We start from the raw sequence: 16,810 nt of genomic DNA, 5'->3' as shown, positions 1-16,810 counted from the left end.
AAAAAAACACCCAAAAATGCCATAAAAATAGCAAAGCACAGTTTACCCAAGCAGTTACATGAAAATATATGTTGATGGGTACAAAACGCTGAAAAACAAGGTCCAACTAAGAACTTGCTGCTTTTTAAAGAAATGTTGGTTAGTATTGGCAGTGCACTAGGCACTCCTCCAGTTGATGAATCTGCTGTGGTCCTAATACAACGCCAGGTCAGACCTGGTAATGTTTTACAACACTTGTCAAATCATTGATGAGTTGTGTTTCTGAGGTTACTCCCACTTTTCCCAACACATTTGTCTACTTCAAATACTATGAAAATATACAGATAATCTTCCCCATTGTCTGTAGAGAAGTTTATGTCTTCTTATGGACTACTAGCAAACATCTAGAACCTTCAAAGACATCATTAAAGACCCCATGGAGGTTATCAATCACATGAAATATTTTCCTAGTGATATCTACAGCGATATTAGCATAGGCTCAAACATCTAGCATTCTAGATTCTGTTGGAGGCAAACCCTGTGTGGTGGGGGCGTAGCTAAGGGCTCATGGGTCCTGGTGCAAGAGTTCAGCTTGGGCCCCTATCCTCAGTGCTTTGTGGCCAGGGACAGGGAAGCACAGAGCAAAAATTTAAATGACACCCCCGATGCCAAATTCTTGATCTTCCTTCCAGCCAGAGGTGTAACTTAACCAGCATGCACTTTCTATAATACTGGTGTCTTCTTATGCGGAACAAGGGTCTTTGGGCCCCTCAGGCTCCCCCTGCACCCCCTATAGCTAAGCCCCTGCTGTGTAGGTTGCGTTTGTAGCCATATTGGTTGTCACCTGACTCCCAAAAGCAGATATAGCGAAGAGTTTTTTTTAAAATATAACAAGCACGTACTTTGGTGTCAAGAAGAGTGCAGACTGTTGCAGTATTCTAAAATACCAGGACCCTAGTGAAGGTGAAGGTATAGATCTGTCATAGGATGGGTCATCACAAAATCCTTGCTTCTGTTATAAATGAACATTTATTTACTATTTTTCATGGCTAAGAAAATTATTATTTTGCAGAGAAGTGATATTTGTATGTCTGATCTTATATTTTTCTGTCAGTTAAATTTTATCTGTAGTGCTTGGTATTGTGAGTGAAAATATTTCTGTTTGCAGTACCAGAGGACTAAAGGACTAATGTTTTTTTTTTTGCTTGTGGTAAAATGTAATTCCATTGCATTTCACAACAAAAGTTTCCTCATAGGAAAGTTTGATTCTTCATGGTAGAAGGGTTTTTCTTTTCCAAAGTAAGCTAAGTTTCCAGTTGGAGACAAATTTATGTTGTCAGGAATACTTTATACATTTTTTTTTTTTACTCATAATATAGATCACTTTTGTTTTCTATGGATTAAATTGTATTTTGTAAGAAAATGAGGCCAATAGCTTTATAGCTTTATAACTCAAATTTGAACAGCAAAGCAACGATGCACAAAGTGTGCCTGTAATTGCGGGGAATCTGAATCATTAACACAATTCCTTAAAGGGGTTTGTATCACGACTATCACTTACCATTTATCCTTGAGAATAAAAGGGGTCATGTCCACCCCTCCCCCACATATGTAAGAGGATCCCCACTCTCGTGATTGCTTAGGGTCACAGCAGTTCGAAGCCCACAAGGTTAAATGTTAGGACTACTATTCTAAATGAAATCTAATAGACAGTAAAATACACTGCTTTTATTTCCAAGTTGTCTGCTGACCCCTTTACCTACATGTCACAGTACAGGGAGTGCAGAATTATTAGGCAAGTTGTATTTTTGAGGATTAATTTTATTATTGAACAACAACCATGTTTTCAATGAACCCAAAAAACTCATTAATATCAAAGCTGAATATTTTTGGAAGTAGTTTTTAGATTGTTTTTAGTTTTAGCTATTTTAGGGGGATATCTGTGTGTGCAGGTGACTATTACTGTGCATAATTATTAGGCAACTTAACAAAAAACAAATATATACCCATTTCAATTATTTATTTTTACCAGTGAAACCAATATAACATCTCAACATTCACAAATATACATTTCTGACATTCAAAAACAAAACAAAAACAAATCAGTGACCAATATAGCCACCTTTCTTTGCAAGGACACTCAAAAGCCTGCCATCCATGGATTCTGTCAGTGTTTTGATCTGTTCACCATCAACATTGCGTGCAGCAGCAACCACAGCCTCCCAGACACTGTTCAGAGAGGTGTACTGTTTTCCCTCCTTGTAAATCTCACATTTGATGATGGACCACAGGTTCTCAATGGGGTTCAGATCAGGTGAACAAGGAGGCCATGTCATTAGATTTTCTTCTTTTATACCCTTTCTTGCCAGCCACGCTGTGGAGTACTTGGACGCGTGTGATGGAGCATTGTCCTGCATGAAAATCATGTTTTTCTTGAAGGATGCAGACTTCTTCCTGTACCACTGCTTGAAGAAGGTGTCTTCCAGAAACTGTCAGTAGGACTGGGAGTTGAGCTTGACTCCATCCTCAACCCGAAAAGGCCCCACAAGCTCATCTTTGATGATACCAGCCCAAACCAGTACTCCACCTCCACCTTGCTGGCGTCTGAGTCGGACTGGAGCTCTCTGCCCTTTACCAATCCAGCCACGGGCCCATCCATCTGGCCCATCAAGACTCACTCTCATTTCATCAGTCCATAAAACCTTAGAAAAATCAGTCTTCAGATATTTCTTGGCCCAGTCTTGACGTTTCAGCTTGTGTGTCTTGTTCAGTGGTGGTCGTCTTTCAGCCTTTCTTACCTTGCCCATGTCTCTGAGTATTGCACACCTTGTGCTTTTGGGCACTCCAGTGATGTTGCAGCTCTGAAATATGGCCAAACTGGTGGCAAGTGGCATCTTGGCAGCTGCACGCTTGACTTTTCTCAGTTCATGGGCAGTTATTTTGCGCCTTGGTTTTTCCACACGCTTCTTGCGACCCTGTTGACTATTTTGAATGAAACGCTTGATTGTTCAATGATCACGCTTCAGAAGCTTTGCAATTTTAAGAGTGGTGCATCCCTCTGCAAGATATCTTACTATTTTTGACTTTTCTGAGCCTGTCAAGTCCTTCTTTTGACCCATTTTGCCAAAGGAAAGGAAGTTGCCTAATAATTATGCACACCTAATATAGGGTGTTGATGTCATTAGACCACACCCCTTCTCATTACAGAGATGCACATCACCTAATATGCTTAATTGGTAGTAGGCTTTCGAGCCTATACAGCTTGGAGTAAGACAACATGCATAAAGAGGATGATGTGGTCAAAATACTCATTTGCCTAATAATTCTGCACTCCCTGTATGGCAGTATATCTGCCAGTGTGTAGCAGGCTATACTATCCTACTTAAAAAACTAATTTTGATTGTTGCCTGGCAAAACTATACCAAAGCACACTCTTAATGCATTATTAGATAGTCTTATTACATAGTCAATAACTATGCTTGTTGAGATCCCAACCTTATTGTTGAGATCACCTTTGGGACTATGTCAACTATTTTATTATTAGGGCAATCAAGATTTTTATTGGTATTGTCAGTATGTTTTCATTTTGATTTCAATATCATCTCTATGCTGATGACACCCAATTATATACTCATTGTGTGACCTCACCGCTGTGACAGTGACTGTCTGTTCACTGTCTAGAACATCATGTATTGGTTTTGTCTCAAACTGAATCTCTGAAAAATGTAACTTCTTGTGTTTTCTCCATCAAAAGACCTACCTAAACCTGACATTTCTACCTCAGGGTGTGGCACTACCATAACTCCTGGGCAGCATGCCCACTGTCTTCATGTTATGTTTGAAACTGATCTATCCTTCACCCCCTATATTCAATCACTTGGCAGTTTATGCCACCTGCTCCTCAAAAACATCTCTAAAATCTAACCCTTTCTTACTGTAGAAAGAACAAAAACTTTCATTGTTGTCTCGATTACTGTAACTCATTATTAATTGGTCTTCCCATTAAACTCTCCCGTCTCCAATCTATTCTTAATGCAGCTGCCAGGCTCATCTATCAGCTTACTGCGACTCTTATGCCTCCACCCCATGCCAATTACTGCACTGGCTTCCCATACAGTATAGGATTCAATTTAAACAGCTAATTCTCAGCCCAAAAGCACCCCCCCCCCCCAATTTCTGTTTACCACCCTAACCATGCTCTCTGCTCTGCCGATGATTTACAGCTAACATCCACCATAATCCGAGCCTCTCACTCCTGTCTTCAAGACTTCTCTTGAGCTGCATCGGTTCTCTGGAATGCCCTACCCCAAAGCAATTAGATTAGTTCACAAAATCCAGAGTTTTACATGCTCCCTAAAACACTTATTTTATGGGTGGCATATCATATCTGATAATTAAACTCTTCTCCAAACTCTACTCCAATATCATTCTTCTATACCTGATCTGTCATCATACACTTTCCACACCACACCCCATGCACTCAAAACCACTACTTATATTGGCTGGAGACTGGCTCAAGCAGCTTTATATATACTCCTCTATTTTGTTAAGATGGCCAAACCATTGTACACACAAGTACTTGTTACCTTTTGTGTTACCCTTATCTCCTCATAGACTGTAAGCTCTTGTGAGTGGGTCCCTCATGCCTCGTTTTTAATTGTTGACTTGCTTGTTGCTATGTTATTTATGACTCTGTACATGAACCCACTGATTATAAAGTGCCACAGAATATGTTGGTGCTACATAAATAAAGATTATTATTATCATCATACTATCATCATTATATATATGCAATCCACAGAATAAAGTGATTATAAAGTGCCACATAATAGGTTAGTGCTATATAAATAAAAAATATTATTATTATTATTATTATTATTATTATCATCATACTATCATCATTATAGATATGCAATTCATTCAAGAGATATTTGTAGGACATGGGGTCAACTAGCTGACTAAGTTCTTCAAAAGAAAACTGAACAGACCATATATTACAGGACATGTGCACCTGAAAATAATAGCCTTAATTCCTGTTGGTATTATAAAGAGGCATCCTCTTGTTATCTTCTAAAACCAGGTTTGTCCTTCAGGCTGCCAGATGCCTCTCCAACTCAACAGCTCAGTGATGATCTTATTCATCTTTGTTTGTTTCTTAAATCAGTTAATTTTATGTTATTTTTGTCTTTCAAATGCTCTTCAATGCAGTACAGCATGGAAAGTAGGAAGGGATTCTCAAAGAACTAGAGATTTCTTGGGAACACATGAAACTGGTGATATACTAGTTAAGGTCTGAAAGTTCATGGTTGCAGGAACATTCATTATGTTGTTCTTGTGTTGGTGAGCATATTGTTTTCTCCATTTGATTTAAAGGCCCCAACTTCTAGAAATATGCAGTATGTATCACAGGAAGTGTTCCTTGAATTTGTTTACAAATGGTGTCCTTTCACTTGATATTAAACAGCATGCACATTTATCAGTTTAAGTAACATCAGCCTTTCTGGTTGTTGTCGGTTTTACAGTTTCACAATTCACGCTTTGCAGTCATGTCATTTGTTTTGGCCACATTTTTTCCAAAATTGCTACAAAGCACCAGAGTTTTTCTGCGATTTTGCAAATCATGTGGCATAAACTGTGACATGACCATGACATGGGAATGCATTTTTAGAATTGCTACCTGTAGTATTCAGGGGTTTTTGATCTAAGCATGTTGATGAGTTCTTCCAGACCACACTCAAACTAACACCATTACTTATCCTTTCTAAAAATTTTACTGTTGGCACTATCAATTTAACCAAGACATACTGTACTGGCAAATTCATTTTCCAATCTGCTAGATGGTGAAGTCCCAATAATCACTAGTGATGAGCAGAGTTATTAAAAAATTCACAAAGAAATGTGATTAGTTACGAATTACTTCATTATGAATCGCATTCAATTGTACGTAGTGGGCGCAATGATGGGGAATAGAGATTGCGCTGCCCACCCATCCCCCCCCATCATTGAACCCCTCATATGCCGCATTCATCGCTGATCGCGGCATCTGACATTAAAATTGAGGACTTTCAGGGGTTAATCAGGGTAAAATATATATATATATATATATCAGACGTCACCGCGCTCAAGATATTGTGTGGTTTCTTCAATCAAGATGGCCGCAACAGCCTCTCCACTAGCAAATGGATGGAGTTGAGCATGTTTTTTTTTTCTTTTACTGCCATTTCAGGAAAAATAGATTTGTTACTATGAAGCACAAGGAAATTTAGCTTTATGATGAATCAAAGTTTTCCTGACATTTAAATCAAAATCAATTCATTTGACTTTAATTCACTAAACACTAATAATCACTCTGCACTGGAACAGAGTTTTACGGCAGCATGCTTAACACTGACACTTGATGTTGTTCAAGGTGGTACCAGACTATTGAGGAACTATGTAATGGACAGTGGGTGTGGACACACTGTGCCAACTAACTAGTTTGACCTTGGGATAAACCTAAGGGCGTTGTGCTGGTGGTTCCCTGTTGTTCACCCTTTAGCACCTATACAGGGATCTGGACTTTGCTGCAGGGAACCAACCAGGCTGCTACCTCCTGGAGTAGTCCTGGTGTAGTTGGCTGCTGGTCCACAGGGGTCAGAGACACCAATGCAAAGCACCAAGGAATCAGGCAAAAGGTGTAGTCTGAATACAGTCCAAGGTCAGGGCAGTCTGAGTATGTGCGTATTCCAGATAGTAAATCCAAGGTCATGGCAGACTGAGTACGTGCTTAATCCAAGGTTGGGGTAGGGTAGGCAGCAATGAGCAGAATTAGTAGTCAGGCAAGGTACAGTGCATGGGTTGTCAGACAAGAGATCAAACCTTTGCTGGTTACCAGACACTATAAAACTATAGAACCACACTTCAGCCAAATAGGAAGGCTGGTCAGCACCTTAGCCAGCAGCTGGACAGGGAGCAAGAGAGAAAAATGTATTCTAGTAGTACCATAAGGAAATTCACTGAGTACTAGTCCCAATACACACAGAGTGAGTGGAGATATGAATATGCCTCCCAGGAAAGCAGAACAGAGGTGGACACAGGCCAACAGTGTAACTCACTGTTTGGTCATTGAATAAAGAGCGACAGGCACTCAACTTCTGGAACCACACCAAGAGATTATGTATAAATATATATTTATTAAGTGGCATGCCCTCACACTTATACCAAATTAATTTACCCCTGCCAGGTTTCCGGGCGATTGCCCCCCGTCGACGGGAGATCGGCGTCAGACTGTTTTACCAGCATTCCGATCTTCCCTTGACGAGGGGTTGGCGTCCTCAATATGCCCTGAAGTATGCACCCCCACAATACCCCAATTGATCATATACCGAGAGAAAACGACACAACTAAGTGATATGCGGGACAATTTATCCCCAACATTTTATAGATGACTAGTTTTGCCACCTATGTTGTAATCATTCCATAAACAAAGTTCTATGCATCTATATAGATTTTTTAGCTTTATATTTTTAGCAATATATTTTTTAGCAAAATATTTTTTAGTAACATGTTTTAATAATGAGCTCTTAACATGGACAGTTCTATATTGTGTACATAAGCGGTGCGGCTTCCTACACTTTAAAGAATATGTCATCATAGGGAGAAGTAACATATTCATTTGTGTCCAATATGATCTCCCTTAATGTGGAAAAACATTCACACCATTAAGCTTGTAAAAAGCAAACCTGGATATGAAGCCAGATGCCAAAATACAAGAAAATGCATCAAAACTGCAAGTGCGTTTTTTTTGCGTGAGGCCGCAGTTCATTACGGTAAACATACCCTATGGAACAGTTTTTCCAATTGGACTGTTTTGACCAAGAAAGATAATCAAGAAACATATAAGGAACGGGGTGTGATCCAGTACGTAACTTTGAGATAGCCCAAGGAACTGTGATGATGATTATTCAGCTGACTATATAAGTGGGTTTAAGAGGTGGACATAGTTAACCACTGAGGAAGGAGTGAGTTGACACTCTGAAATGCGTATGGTTAAAGAAGCCTTATATGCACCCCAAAACACACGACCTGATATCCATGGATATGAACTAGAAGAGCGCCCTACGAAGAAGTAGAAGATTTGCTCTGACAGACAAGCAACATACGAATTTCCCCCTCACACTGAGGATAAGACCGTACCAGAGACTAATTCCTCAAACACGTGGGACGCCAAACCCTGACCACGTGGGATGCCAAACCCCGACCACTGCTCTCAGACTAGTGTACTCAGCGCAGCCGTGAGGTGAACTACTTTGTTCGGAACGGTCTTTAGGAAGGAGGTAATAGACAACCAGATACCGGCTGCTGCGTGGGACGCCACACAGCAGCGGTACCATATGACATTTTCACCTAAGGTACAAAGGGATAAGTGTTATACCAACACAAGGCAATTTACTTAAGGGGAGTGTGCCGCAACTGAACAGGCACCTTAGTTTCCAGCCGCCAGGTTGAACCATCTGACCTGCAATCAGTCAAGGTGTACTATATATATATATATATATATATATATATATATATTCTAAGGAGTATTGGCACATAGCTGACTGCAAGTGTGTAATAGCACTGACATATTTAAACTACTCCACACCTATCCGGATGATATTATATCCTCCGGAAGATAGGTTGATATAAAGAAACCTTTTGCAAAGGGGAACCAACTGTGTGGATCTATACCTTACGTCCAGGAATATTCTTATGCGGACTGCATCTTTTTTGGCTTAAACATTAGAAACCACGTCTATGATTCCACCTTTTACTATTTTACGCTGCAGGAACAATATAGGTGTACTATATTTAGTCTATTCTCCAATCTATACGCATAGATCGAGATACATTGTTTTTATCCGATTTTGATACATTGTTTATGTACTTTTGATATATTGTTTTTACTTCACGATTCCATTTGATTTCGATACATTGTATTACCTAGTGTTAGGAGATCTTTTAGGCAATACCACTTAACAAATATATATTTATTTTATACATAACCTCTCGATGTGGCTCCAGAAGTTGAGTGCCTGTCGCTCTTTATTCATTGTTCTGTACACTTGATTTTGGGTCAAATCCGACAAGAGCACCTATCCCTACCTGCATGTGGGTGAGCCTCTATAATCATTTACCTAAATACGCTACTGTTTGGGCATTGTGCCCAGTCCATAGAACTTCTAAAAACGCACTAATAATGAGGTTGCAAAGGGGTTCTCTGGGAGGGACTAATTTAAAATGGCTGCCAGCAAGCTTTCCTAGAATATGAGCAGGGCTGGTCCATACACACAACTATAGAGAGTAATGGTGTCATCTTGCCTATGATATACCATCATGGTTGAGCAGCCTGACAGGAGAACTCACCAATATGTAGTATGTGAAAGTTCCAGAGAGTATAGTGTAGGGAAATCACTGATAAACTGCTGTCACTTCTAGATATTTCCACTTCACAATGACAGTGATTACAGTTAACTGAGGTTGTTCTAAAACTTTATTTAGTACATGGGTTGTCTTTCTAAATTGACAAACTATATATATATTTATATATATATATACATTCACACACTCCATTTTTATGTGCTTTGATAACCAAGCATAACTACATAGATTTATTGTATCATCTGTGTAATGCACCAAAAACAAAAAAAAAAGTCTCCACAGATTGTCTATACATGCATAATACAAGTCATACTGATTAGTTTTATCATTTTAAAGGCTTCTGTCACCTGAAAAATGGGTATTAAGCTGGCTGACATTAGCGATGTGCTCATGTCAGCTGAACGTAACTATATTAGTGCCATCTCACTTCCTGCCGACATTATTGAGAAAAACAAACTGTTATAATATGCTAATTAGCCTTTAGGAGCAGGGGGGGTGTTGCCCCTGCTCCTAGAGGCTCCATTCTCCCGGCTCTGGCCACGCACTGCTACACTAGATTGACAGGGGCAGGTATCATTGGTCTCCTACCTCCAGCCCTGTCTGCAGTGTAAATCTCGTGCCGTTCAGTATTCGGTGCAGGCGCAGTGAGTGAAGGCCGCTCGCCATCTGCCAGCTTGCTCACTGCACCTGCGCCAAATACTGAACGGCGCGAGAGTTACACTGCAGACACGGCTGGAGGTAGGAGACCAACGATGCCCGATCCAGTCAATCTAGTGTAGCAGGGCGTGGGCAGAGGCGGGAGAACGGAGCCTCTAGGAGCAGGGGCAACACCCCCCCCCCCCCTGCTCCTAAAGGCTAATTAGCATATTATAACAGTTTGTTTCTCTCAATAACGGCAGCAGGCAGTGAGATGGCACTAATATAGTTATGTTCAGCTATAGACATGTCAGCCAGCTTAATACCCATTTTTCAGGTGACAGAAACCCTTTAAACTGCCATCTCTGAATGTGATAGTAAAATAAACTGCAGCAGAAGAGAAACTCATCAATTGTGTTTTTCCCCTTATTACCATAGCGGACAACACTGATGCTGTTTTACCTGTTTATACTGTTGCAGCAGAGGTTACCTTTTTTTGTCTCTCATCACATAATATTTTTAGGATGTTGCAGACGTGTTTAGATCCAACAGTTACTCATATCTTGTAGACGTAGGTGGATGAAGAATAAGGAGGGCATGAATTTTCTCTAAGGTTTTTTGTGGCAGCTTTTGATGTATTTTTTTAGCTAATGCCAAGCAGAAGGAAAAATGTCAGAGAGAGACTAATACCTCTCCTCTCTTTTGTATTCACTCCTGGCCTCTAGAAATCCAATGAAAACCACCACAAAACTGCATCCTTATAACGTTGTCTAAGGACTGCTTCCTTTAGTGGCTAGCTACCACGGGCCACTGACTGTTCAGACCAGTGGATCATCATAAAGCACACAGATAAATGCAGTCTTCCAGGGAAAGATAGTTACTTCATAGTTACTTTCTGCTCTAGATAAGCCAAGATGTCCTCCTTCTGTACAGTCCCCATAAGTCCTAATAAAGTAAAGGCTGTTCTTAAGAGCAAACAACACCTTTAACTGCTTCCTTTGTGCACTGTTATATCTTAGTGAGTTTACCTTCTGTCCTTAAAGGGAATCTGTCGCCCAGAGAGTCAATATTAAACCCAAAGTATGTCCTTATAGTACTTCATACCTTCTTTCCATGTGCATTTCTTTTTCTTTGGAGCTTGCATTATATCTTCATAAAATCCACTTTAATCCACATGCTAATGAGGCATTAAAGTTCTCAGTAGGGCATTATTTTCATTGAAAGGTGCCCAGGAACGCCCCCATTGAGTGCCCAGGACCACCTCCCTACACAGCCCAAGCACGCCTCTCTCTCTGCTCATACACTACTCCCCCAGCAGCGCCGTTGCCGCCCCCTCCATCACTAGCAGCCAATAAACCCCCCACCACACACACACACCCTTTCCCTTGACTGGGCCCAGTGATGTTTTTGGCACATGCCAAGTACAACAGTTGAAGTTGATGCCCTCAGTTGAACAGGAAGAGTGCAGGCAGTATTCGGCACCGCGTCTGTTGGCTATGCTGAAGGGAAAGGGTGGGCGGGATTATTGGCTGCTTGTAATGGGTGGGGCGGCAACGGCGCTGCTGGGGGAGTAGTGCATGAGTGCAGAGAGCGGTGTGCTAGGGCTATGTAGTGGGGCAGGCCTGGGCACTCGATGGGGGCGTTCCTGGGCACCTTTGAATGAAAGTAGCGTCCCTCTGGGCACCTTAATGCCTCATTAGCATATGGATTAAAGTGGATTTTATGAAGATATAATACAAGCTCATTGTAAATAAGGAAAGAAGGTATGAAGTACTATAAGGACATACTCTGGGTTTAATATCGATTCTCTAGGTGACAGATTCCCTTTAAACCACAGATATCAAATACTGAACTTCCAGCTCATTACTAGTGCATCGTCACACTCATCACTGCTATATCTAGACACCCATGCATCTTAGTGCTAAAAATCAACAGTCTTAGGGCTCATGCACACGACCGTTGTTGTTTTGCAGACCGTTTTTTGCGGATTCGTATCAGAAGCTTTTTTTTCCCTCTGATTTAAGTCTTCTTCCGTTCCGTTACTCCACAAAACATATCCATATGGTTTCCGTATGTGATCCGTTTTTTTGCAGATCGGAAACAGTAACTTATTAATCACCAAACACATGAGCAATGTGGGCTGGGCATAGCATTTCTACAGTATGGATCCACAAAATACGGATGACATACAGATGTGTTCCGTGTGCATTCCGTATTTTTTGCGGACCCATTGACTTGAATGGGGCCTCGGACCGTGATTTGTGGACAATAATAGGACATGCACTACTTTTTTTCAGAACGAAAATACGGAAACAGAATGCACACGGAGTACCTTCCGTTGTTTTTGCGGACTCATTGAAGTGAATGGTTCCGCATATGGTCCCCAAAATTAACGGAACGGAAGCGGAAAGAAAATACATTTGTGTGCATGAGCCCTTACTATGAGAATTTGCTCTAGACTATTTTGGTGAAATGGGGCAGAAATTAATTCCCAATAAACCGATAATACGTCTGAGAAAGAGGGATGACAAGCGTTATTGAGTCTGTAATGTCACTTCAAGTTAGTAACCAAAGATGGAATTTCAGCCTTAGCTATAGTTTTTTTTGGTTTGGAATTTGCCCACTAATTACAATGCATTCTTCTCCACAGACCAGGGATGATTGTAACGCCTGTCACATCTCAGGTCCCACCATGTAAAACAAGGATCAGCAACCTCCACTTGTGGTGAAACTGTGACTCCCAGCATGCACACTTGCTTAGCTGTTCTATAGAAGTGAATGGAGATTGCTGGGAGTTGTAGTTTCACAACAGCTGGCGTGCCAGAGGTTGGTGATGTCTGATGTACAATATTCCACTTCTTTTACAGCCCAATATTGTGAACTTCCATTTTATTTCATAGGCACTACAAGTATAATATTGTATTATATTCCTATAGTATACCATGTATTACAGATGTAGCAGAGACGAATATGTCATTTGGTACAACTCATCATGATAACACAATATGTCATCTGTGGATTTATACCATATAAACCTACTCAGAAATCCTAATTGTGATACTCAAACCATGCAGTCCCAAAATTAAATAACAAACTTAGCTCTGCTACATACTGATTAACCCCACATACAACCTGTGCACTTTCTAAATGAGACTTTATAAATTATATGCATAAGTCCATGTATGGGAATCATATGTAGGGATGTAGCAGAGCTGAGTTTGTCAGATCTAGAAGACTGTTCAGTCATTTGGAACAAATAAAAACCAGTTGAATGTGGTTTCATGTAGGACTGCTGAAGGATTTTACATTTTTTTAAACTCAAAAACGTAATTTATGTGACACAAAGAGTTAAATGAAGAATTCAGCTCTGCTAATCTGCAAGCAGCATGCAGTAAATTAATGGAATTACATACATGACCATCTTCTCCTCGCAGTATGGATGCCTTGGTTTGATTTCCAGTTTTTGCACATCAGAAAATCTTATTTTCGGACCCTTTCTGGAACATTTGCATTTTGATCCTGGACGAAAAGAATTAGGACATGAATGCAGGAAGACAAAGTGATAGTTTCTGATGTTACCATACATTTTTCCTAGCTCAACCAACTGCCCAAATACAGCATTTAATAGAATACAGGGTCACAAGACAAGAAACTTGTAATAAAGAACATAAACTTTTCTCATGTTGTAATGTAATTAATGGCAGTATCAGCCTTAGGGCTCATGCACACGGCCGTTGTTGTTTTGCGGTCCGTTTTTTAACGAATACGTTGTTCCGTATCTGATTTTTTTTTCTCTGATTTAAGTCCTCTTCCATTCCGTTATTCCACAAAACATATCCCTATGGTTTCCGTATGCGATCCGTTTATTAATCACCTGAGCACATAGCATTTCTACAGTATGGATCCACAAAATACGGATGAAATACGGATGACATACGGATGTGTTCCATATTTTTTGCGGACCCATTGACTTGAATGGGACCTCGGAACGTGATTTGCGGACAATAATAGCACATACACTACTATTTTGCGGAACGGAAATACGGAAACAGAATGCACACGGAGTACCTTCCGTTGTTTTTGCGGACCCATTGAAGTGAACGGTTCCGCATAAGGTCCGCAACAAAAACGGGATAGAAGCGGATAGAAAATACGTTTGTGTGCATGAGCCCTAAAGATTACTGAAATACAAGTCCTCTCTGTCACAACATAAGCCAGGTATAACTACAGGTGCCCGGTCCTGGTCCTGAACATATTCCGCATGTAATCAATTAAGGTAAGAAAAAATAGCTATTTTATTATGGGGATATGGGTAGAAATGAGTTTGCTGTCTGATATCTCAACTCAGAGAAAAATGAGCAGTTCATTGGCAAACTCAGCTCTGCTATATCTGTAGATAAGATCTGTAAACAATCAGTAAGGATAATAAATCTCACCTTCCACATGTAGTGTGCACACAGCTAGGAGAAGGAGAAGGAAAGCTGCTACAAAGGGTTTCATGTCCCTACCGCTCTTGTCTTATTGCTGAAGAGGTGGTTTGGTTCAGGGTGCCCTCCTGTATTCTCTGGTGGCTCGCTCAGTGCCTCTGTCCTGCCTTAACAGAATCCACCTCCAATGTGAGGCTCGCCTTCCTCGCCTGTCCTCTTTTAAAACAGATCCTACAGCCCAGGGTGCAAAGTCATTAACATGCATAGCAACCAAACTACTCACTGCAATTTCTTCACTGTTTGGAGGGTGGAGATTTGTTGCTTACTCTGCCCTGTTCTGTGGAAGGGGTGAAGTGAAGACTAGAGGGAATCATTTTGTAACTAATCCATCATACATTTTTTTCTTTGTTCTTTCAGTGAAAACATTTCTGTAGATTAGATGTTTCTCCGGATTCTCATGTCAGAAGTCAGAATAACATAATGTTATATAAAACAATGTGTAACTAATGTCAAAACACACTGTAAAATCAAATAAAAAACTTTTACCGTAATTTTCAATTTTCCAAATCTCAAAAATATAAAAATTCCAGGGCTTTCCTGGTAAAAGATTCTTCTGAGTGGTTTATTAGTTATATTTGTTTCTAGGAAAGCCCGTCGTCATTATCTGTTTGCTGTATTCTTATTCCTAGAGGTTAATGAGACCGAGTTTCTGAGGAAAGGCAGCAATTCAATGAGATGTATCGGAACTAGAAAATTCATGGAATCTAACAGAGAAGGACAATACAAGAATTTATATTTACTGGTGACTTTTTGATTTTAGGCAATGCTCATGTGCTGGGGGAGCCAAGGTCAGACTGACCATAGACCCTACGGGAAATTTCCTGGTGGGCCAATGTCCTAGGAACCGCCCAAGCCCTCCTCAGAGCTGCTGGTTGGGTGCTAGGATCATCTGGTACTTTCTTCTGGCCAGCAGAAGAAAGTGCCCTCTTGCATTGAACTGCTTTGCCTTCCTCAGGTAGTATTTTATGCTGCATTGTGTATTTGGTTCTCCCCTGGGGCAGTATTTTGTGCTGTACTATGGTATTCATGGCTCTGCATGCCTATGTGGGTCCTGACTACTTATATTGGTCCTGCCTAATATCAACTTGGACCCACCTACAACATGGAGCCACTTTTAGTATTTTTTTTTTCCAAGGCCACCTTAAGTCCTCAGTCGGCCTCTGTGAGGAGTACTGTCATCCCAAGCAACCTCAAAGCTGAACAGAACCAGAATAAGGCACCCAAAATGTACCTACAGTACATAAATAAGTATCTTTCTGTCAGGTTTTGCATCACTCTGATGGAAAAGAAAGCATGCTCCATTAGATGCCATACTATGGATACATTCTAATATAGAAGTGTTTCTTCTAGGGTAGAATAACTCTGTAATGTAGTGTTGTTAGAGAGGTACCATATGGCGGTAAATGTGCAGTCAATCATGGTGGCTTTGTCACACCGTTGCTCCCTAGGGCCATGTAGTGAGAGGAGGTGGCACCCTTTCTTCCCTTGGAGCACAGGCTGATTTTAGGACTCCTGCCTGATGGTACCTGGGGTGCCCTTGGTGTTAGATGTTTGGATGAGTGCAAGGCAGGGTGTGTGGAGTGTAATAACCAGTGTATGGTGTAGGAGTCAGAAAACCAGTCCAGTTATAGAAGAGTAAAAATCTAGCTTTACTGAAGTGCAAAATGGGAGTTGTAGTACATCCAACTATAGCAATCACAGCTCCAACTGTACATGGTACAGTTCTCTTTAGACATGGTTAGTAGTTATGGCCCTCTTTCCTCTCTATCATGGTAAAGTCTCTCTCAGTAGATTTTATGGCAGCCAACAGTACTATGCCAATAATGGCTGTAGTGTCCACTATGGGATACAGGGGTTTGAAGGTATGTCCGGTCAGGATGTGTCCAAATATTAAGGGTGTCTTAACAGTGTCCCCCAACAGTGTCTCCTCTTTCTCTCTTTTTATGTTGATCTTGCACTAATTCACACAGACATCTGCTCGTCTCTGGAACTTGACGTCTAAGGACAAAAAACATAGGTCATTGCTTCCTTCCTCCCAAAAAAAAAATCTCACCTAAAACTTCCTAACTGAGCTTGGGATAGATCCTGGATCCCTACCCAACCTCCTGCAAGGGCTGAATGAGGATTATTAACCCTGGTTATGGCATCCATTCACAGCTATGCTGGGTATAATACATAACATAACAATAAATGATACATTACATAACATTATATAACAAACCATTTGCAGATACTCCCTGTTCTGGGTACTTCCCTGCCATCTTCTAACACCATATCCCTCCCCTTATCTCTCTCTCATCGATTTTACC

The 16,810-nt window shown here is 40.7% G+C and overlaps 1 protein-coding gene across 1 annotated transcript in view; it reads right to left on the bottom strand.

The window, feature by feature from the left end:
• Nucleotides 1-14,691, bottom strand: part of CXCL14 (C-X-C motif chemokine ligand 14) — a 34,973-nt gene extending 20,282 nt beyond the window's left edge. Inside the window, exons 1-2 of the mRNA XM_040442236.1 lie at nt 14,451-14,691; nt 13,428-13,533 (exon numbers count right to left, since the gene is read on the bottom strand). Of these exons, the coding sequence (XP_040298170.1) occupies nt 13,428-13,533; nt 14,451-14,514 (170 nt within the window). The 5' untranslated portion in view covers nt 14,515-14,691. The remainder of the gene's footprint in view (nt 1-13,427; nt 13,534-14,450) is intronic.
• Between the last annotated feature and the right edge of the window lie 2,119 nt (nt 14,692-16,810).

This window comes from Bufo bufo, chromosome 1 (assembly GCF_905171765.1).
Source record: "Bufo bufo chromosome 1, aBufBuf1.1, whole genome shotgun sequence".
NCBI classification, from domain to species: domain Eukaryota; kingdom Metazoa; phylum Chordata; class Amphibia; order Anura; family Bufonidae; genus Bufo; species Bufo bufo.
This window is presented reverse-complemented; position numbering and strand designations above follow the sequence as displayed.